The following is a 7045-nucleotide window of genomic DNA, read 5'->3' on the forward strand; positions in this document are numbered from 1 at the left end:
GAATACTCCTCCACTGCTGGTGGGAATGTAATTTGGAACATTCTCTATAGGAAACAGGATGGAGATTGCTCAAAGAATTAAAAATGTAAATACCATATAGTCCAGTAATACCACTTCTAGGTATTTCCCCAAATATAAAACATTAATAATAAAAGACATTCACACCCCTATGTTCACAGCAGCATTATTCACGATAGTCAAGACATGGAACCAACACAAATGCCCATCGACAGACGACTGAATGACTAAATTGTGGCATATACTCAATAATTTCTATCAGCTATTAAAAAACATGAAATAGTGGGCATCCCCTGGTGGGGCAGGGGTTGATCACTGGGCTGCGAAGCTGCCCGCAGTCTCTGCAGTGCCTGTTCGATCCCCAGCCACCGGTGAGGGTCCCACATGGCCGACAGACCTCTCCTGCCATGCCCACTGCTCCCCTCAGCAGTGTATTTCATCACTCTGCCTGTTCTGTTTCCCGCTCTGGCTCTAATGAATTCTCTCATCCTCCCATGCTTCTGACTATACCCAGTGCTTGTATAAATAAATAAATCTTTAAAAAAAAACAAACAGGGGCCTCCCCGGTGTGGCACAGCGGTTGAGCGCTGGGTTGCGAGGCTGCCCGCGGCCTCTGCGGCGCCGGTTTGATCTCCGGCTGCTCCCCGGCCACCGGAGGAGGGTCCCACATGGTGTGCGGACCTCTCCTGCCGCCCGCTGCTCCCCTCAGCAGTGTGCTTAGGTCCTTCTGCCTGCTCTGCTCCCCGCTCTGGCTCTGGTGAATTCTCTCACCCTCCCGGGCTTCTGACTGTGCCCAGTGCAAGTATAAACCAAACAAACAAACAAATAAGAAAAAATAAATAAGACATGCCTCTAGAAAATTAAAAAAAAAAAAAACAAACAAACAAACCAAGAAATAGTGTCTTTTCTAGGACAAAATAGATCATTCTTGAGGTGATTATGCTAAATGAAATCAGAGTTACTAAATGGTTTCACTCATTTGCAGAATATAAATGACCAAAGAAAATTAATTCTTAGACTCTGTGAAAATACATACTGAATAGCAGAGGATGGGCGGAGTGGGTATAGAACAAAGGTTTGGTGGAGGGTGAGGCATGTGCACCTATGGAGGTGAAAAGTTGTACTCCCAAAATTATAGCTATGCAAATGTGGCAAATCAATAAAAATTGAAGCAAAAAATGTAGTCGCTCAGGACCCACTTCTGACCTATTGAACAGAATTTGCATTTTAAAAAGACCCCCAAGTACACTGAGAAATACTGCTCCAGTCTACAAAGGGATTTCTTTTGCATTTATGACACAAGAAGCTTGGTTTTTAAAGTTGCTTCTCCAGTTGTAACCTAGTGTTTTTCTACATTGCTTTTTCTACATTGCTTTTACCATTCCCCTACTTCCATCTTGCCCTTTGCACATTTTCTGTCTCCACATCACAAGTAAAAGTTGTGTGGGAAATGAGAGTCAAATTCTATATAAAATTCATGCTTCCATGGTGAACCCTTCTCACACAAAAGAAAGGATTTAACAGCTCTAATGACAGGTTCCAGACATGCCAACACTTCTGAAGTTCTTAAATGTAGAAGATACTCAAAATCTGTCTGCTGTGACATTTACAGGGCATGTTACTACTGTACTTTTTCTTATAAACATGCCAGAATTTATATATCAAACTGATTTTTACCCTTTTCAATGGAGTTACCTTGAGACAGAGAATAAATGTAATTTCCTTTGTTCAAAACCCTTCTATCATTTTTCTTCCAGTCATCAGCTGAGTTAAGCTAAAACAGTGGAAGAAATTCTTTGCCCTACTATTATTCCCCAGCCATATCTAAAGATGAACAAAAATTATTCCTACCTTAATCACTAATTTTGTCATTCAGAACCATCTAATAACTATTTGAGTTTAAAAAAATCAAACTCACACAACACACTTTAAGAAACCTACTTTAATTCCAAAAGAGATCAATCCAGAATGAATGCTATAATTTTCTATTTCTCTTGTGCAGTAAAGCAAACAGTGAAACAACTTTCTAAAGTATTCTGACTTAGATGTTTATGAATATCTAAGTTTCTTTATTTGCACATGTACTTATATAATAATATCCCCTATTTAAGAGTTCTTAAGAGGATCCAAACTTTCTTGAAACTACTATTTTCTGGTTCTGAATAGTAAAGACCACACCTGAGCTTGTAATGGCCTCCCATCTTAAATCCAAGTTAATCACAGTGTCCTCTGGAGGAAAAAATCCATACATTATTAATGACCTGATTCCATTAAAAAAGTGAGTTTCAGCAAATGTGAAAAAAAAAATCCTGTTATTAATTCATGGTATGAGGGGGGAAAAAAGGGAAATACATTCTTCCACAGAAAAAGCAGGTTTATAAAGAAGAGTTCTAATAGCACATCACATGGTAAAGCATCGAAAAGTCTGAGAAGCAGTTCCCTTGCCCAAAGGGGGGAAATGATTTTAATAAGCTCTTCTTAACTGCTCAGTAACCCCAGGTGATTTTTAAATTGGGAGGCAGATTACTAGAAATAAATTCATCAAATTTTGATCTATCCTGAACAGGTACACTATAGAAATCAAGAACATCGCTGACCCTGCACATCTGGTGAAGCCTGGAGTTAGGCACTGCATGGCCCAAGTCATTAGCTAAACATGCCAAGAAATTGAACTTCAGGTGAACATCTTCCAGAGAGACATCCTGCCAAGTACCAGAAACAGATGAACCAAAAATTTCCTTGACATGTGATTCCAAACGACTCTGGAGATCTTCAGGTGGGATGTATGTTCGGCTTCGTAAGGGTGGACACACCAGGCTAGGTTCTTTCTTCACCTCTTCAACTTCTACTACCTCAGTCACCACTGGCTTTTCCTCTTTTCTGGAATGACCAAAAACAAATATATAAATAAATCTTTGGTTCAAAGAATTAATAAAACTGACAAACTGAAACACCAGACTCACCAAAATCAACAAATAATTTGCATACCTACAAATTAAGTGTGGCATTGTGGAGAGAAGATAGGTCTCTGCTCTTAGAATATTTACATTTCAACTGAGCTGGCACAGACAAAACAAAAGCTAATTACAGATTTTAATATTCTAAGAATGCCCAAGAATGAGTAAAGAAGGCAAATCTTTCTGTCCGGGATTCCCAGTCCTCCAAAAGATCCAAACTCAATGCACATCTCTAATCTACCACTAATCTGTACATACTCCATGTACTGCCTAAACTGCACCCTGTTTCAACCATTTTCCTGACAAGTTATAACCTGTATGAAATGCCCATTTGTCATCTCCACCCATATAAATCTTAGTTATCCTTTAAGTTCTGGAACAAAAACATTGTCTTGCGCGAAACTTTACTTAATTTCCCCAATCAATATAGCTGTAAGATCCTCTGATGTCCTATTGCACTTTTATTGCTCTCAGAGCACACTGCAGCCTACCTGACTTCTAACTTTATATACAAACTACTTATCTTATTAGAGGAAGGTTTCTCAGCCCAAACATTACTGACATTTTGGACCAGATAATTCCTTGCTGTGAAGCTGTCCTGTTCATTGTAAGACGCTTAACAACACCTCTGACCCGTACCCACGAAATGTCAGTAGCATTCTTGTTCTTCAGGCATGACAATCAAGACATTCAAATGTCTCCTGGTGGACAAAATTGCCCCTGGTTAAAAACCACTGTACCAGATTATAAACTCCTGAATACAAAGACACGGTTTTTGTTTTTTTTTTTTTAAGATTTATTTATTTATTTATACAAGCACTGGGTACAGTCAGAAGCGCGGGAGGGTGAGAGAATTCACCAGAGCCAGAGCGGGTTTGCAGAGCAGGCAGAAGGACCGAAGCACACTGCTGAGGGGAGCAGCAGGCGGCAGGAGAGGTCTGCGCGCCATTTGGGACCCTCCTCCGGTGGCCAGGGAGCAGACGGGGATCGAACCGGCGCTGCAGAGGCCGCGGACAGCTTCGCAACCCAGCGCTCAACCGCTGCACCACCGGGGAGGCCCCAAAGACACGTTTTATTGACTTTGGGGTTCTTTGAAAACTGCTCGATTAACAGCAATTTGCAGATGTGAGAGAATCTGCCTGACTCACTATTTCAGTGCTTAATGAAAGATTTGTTCATGAATTGACTCCTATTTTCCAAGAAGTTAGCATCTGATTGGGGTCAATCACCCCTACAGGAATTAGAGGTACTAGAAATGAATGATGTCTGGCCAACATATGGTTTGTAATGCTATCCTCATTGCCTACTCAAAGTCTCTTCCAGCAATTAATTCTGTTTTCTAAATCAATTCTTATCAATTTCTCCCTATCTATTAGAGATTACTTGAGTATTCTCAGAGCACACAATATGCTGTATTATCTCCCATTTTTAAGAAAAAAATTCCTCTAATATTCCAGATTCGCCTTCAGCTAACTTTACAACAAAATTTTTCAAAAAGTGTCTAGTGTCTGCTTCCTCATCTTCCATTTTCTCCTCAAACTTCTCACATCTCACCAGAATGAAATGTAATCCATTCCTGCCATCTCAGGAATCCCTTCAATTGCTCTAGTTGTCTTCAAAATTTGCCACTTTCCGAAATTATATTTTACATTTGTTCATTTTTTCCTCCGCCAAAGCATATACTCTATGAGGACAAAGATTTTGCATATTTTAATAAAACAGTTGTATCCCTAACACCTAGACAAGGGACATGTAGATACTATAAATATTTACTGGATTAGTGAATGAAACAAACTTGAAAACAATCAGAGATAATAACAAATACTAATCAAAAAAGAGAGGAAGATAATAAACATGTGAGCTGATGAGAAAAAAAAAATCCTTCTGGGCTGAAGGAATTTTTCTTTTAAAATCTAAGAAGGCAGGGCCTCCCTGGTGGCCCAAGTGGCTAAGCACGGCACTATGAAGCTATCAGCAGCCTCAGCAGCATGAGTTTGGTCCCCAGCAAGAGAGAGAGAAACCCACATGGCCAGCAGACCTCTCCTGTCTGGCCCACTGCCTCCCTCAGTAGTATATTTTATTCTGCCTGTTCTGTTCCCAGCTCTGTCTCTGATTAATCCTCTCACCCCGCCCCCCATCTCTGGCCTGTACCTCAGCTCTTGTATGCATAAATGAATAAATCTTTAAAAAAAAAAATCTGAGAAGGCAGATAACAATCCCTGAGATTGTCAAAATGTTGATGCCCTAACAGAGTCAAACAGACTTACCTTTTAAGCAAGTGGAACCAAGAGACCTGGGTTCTAGATCCATCTCTGCCATTCATTTGTTTTGTCACTTTTAGCAAAATACTTTCTATCAGTGTGGCCTCAGTTTCCTCATGTCAGCTCTATTCTCTTAGAGAAACGCGGGGTCAGAGCAGACTTTTAATAACCATCTATTGATTGAACCAATGAATGAACAAACGGACAAAATGAGAAGGCTGGACTTCATCACTGATTCTTGCTAATTAAGAAATATAAGCCCGCAAATAAATTAATAGAGCAGCTGCACGTTCGTGCCTTAAATTGTTCGATCCGGACGAGCCATTTGTTGCGTGACACAGAGCCCTCGATGCCTGAAACGCATGATCAGCGCTGTTTGCATTTTAGAAAATTAATGAAAGAGACAGGAAAGGTGACAATGACATCTTGCCTTGCCAGATGAACAAACAGCGGCCAGGAGAAGACTCGCGGGCCCACCAGGCGCGGGGCGCGGCTGCGGAACTCAGAAACCCACCGCACCTGCCCGTCCCTCGCCAGGTGAGGCCAGGCCCAGGGCCCCGTCTCAAGAGCATGACACGTCTGAACTCGTCCCTTCATCCTCCTCAGCTCCTTTCACTTTCCGTGAACGTGACCCTCCGTCCAACCATCCGCTTTACCTGAATCGAGACCAAATTCCTCTGCGTGGAGCCCTTAAGAAAGCGCACGTGAAACATCTTCTGGTAACTCCGATCACTGAGAGCGCCGCCATCTCCAAGGAGAGTTCCAGACCAGAGCCCCGCCCACAGCCGGCAGTGACTCGCCAGGCCAGCCAATCGAGTACAAGTTTAGAGGCAGGCGTTCGCGTTTTCCTGTTCGGACGCACCAGAGGCGCCCTCGCCCTTTGCACGCCGGGAAATGTAGTCCAGTAGTCTTTGCCAGCGGAGGCCGGACCGGCGCTTTGCCTCGGAGCATGACGGGAGTTGTAGTCGGGGGGCGTCCCGGGAAGGTTCCGGGTGACGCCTTCTGGTCCGGGGGCGGGCGGTCATAGCTGTACTTGGCTGAAAGGAGGAGAAATTGGTAACCGGGAAGGGGCTGTAGCGAGGCCTGGATGGCTGCGCAGTCAGGCAGGAGCGAGGGTTCGAGTTGTGGGGCGGCCAAGGGGAGAGTCTGATATGCTGCTGGGGTCGTGACCGCTTAGGGACCGAGGCAGGACCTAGCCAGATCCAGCCTGGAGGCCTCGCCTTCGTCGGGCCTAATTTCCAGCGGCCGGTAGGCCTCGCCAGAAGCTGCTCTCCGTGCGCTCCCCGGTGTTCCTGCCCTGATTTTGAAGCTGGGAGATGGCTTCCCCGAGCCCCACGCCGGAGCCAAAGGTAAGTCACCCCCCCGGGGCATCCGGTTCTCTCGCCTCTACCCCAACTAGGCCGCGCCAGCGGCGCCCCACCTCCTGCACCGGGGTCTTTAGGGCCAGCGCGGTGCAAGGAAATACCCCCTCCTATGGGCTGTGGGTGGAGACGAAACCGTTCGCTGCTTCCTTCCCCCCTCCCGCCCCCCAAGAGTGACTTAATAAATCAGCGAAAGAAAATATGCTCTGAACTGTCGCTTTCATTTTTTAGTTTTTCCAAGTGAGGCACCATTTTTCACTCTCCCCTGTGTCGAGTGTTAGGATGCCTGGACCCAAGGTAGATGTTTAGAAAACTTCGTGGAACTGACCTGGGTCACAAGCCATTGCAAATGGAGAGTTGGAGGCTGACAGTGAGATGAAGGAAGCTTGGGGAGAGGCCTTGGGGGCACCTTTCTAAAATTAAAATATTAGTCCATGACTATTAAACC

The 7045-nt window shown here is 44.1% G+C and overlaps 1 protein-coding gene across 1 annotated transcript; it reads right to left on the reverse strand.

Moving 5' to 3' along the window:
- Positions 1-2504: 2504 nt before the first annotated feature.
- Positions 2505-5984, reverse strand: LOC311174322 (large ribosomal subunit protein mL50-like; the record flags this gene model as incomplete). The annotated part of the gene is made up of 2 exons (XM_084238596.1): positions 2505-2898; positions 5893-5984. 2 exons carry the CDS (start codon positions 5982-5984, stop codon positions 2505-2507), a joined length of 486 nt encoding a protein of 161 aa, XP_084094722.1.
- Between the last annotated feature and the right edge of the window lie 1061 nt (positions 5985-7045).

The sequence above is a fragment of the Talpa europaea genome (genome assembly GCF_964194135.1).
Source record: "Talpa europaea genome assembly, chromosome: 7".
Classification (NCBI taxonomy): Eukaryota; Metazoa; Chordata; class Mammalia; order Eulipotyphla; family Talpidae; genus Talpa; species Talpa europaea.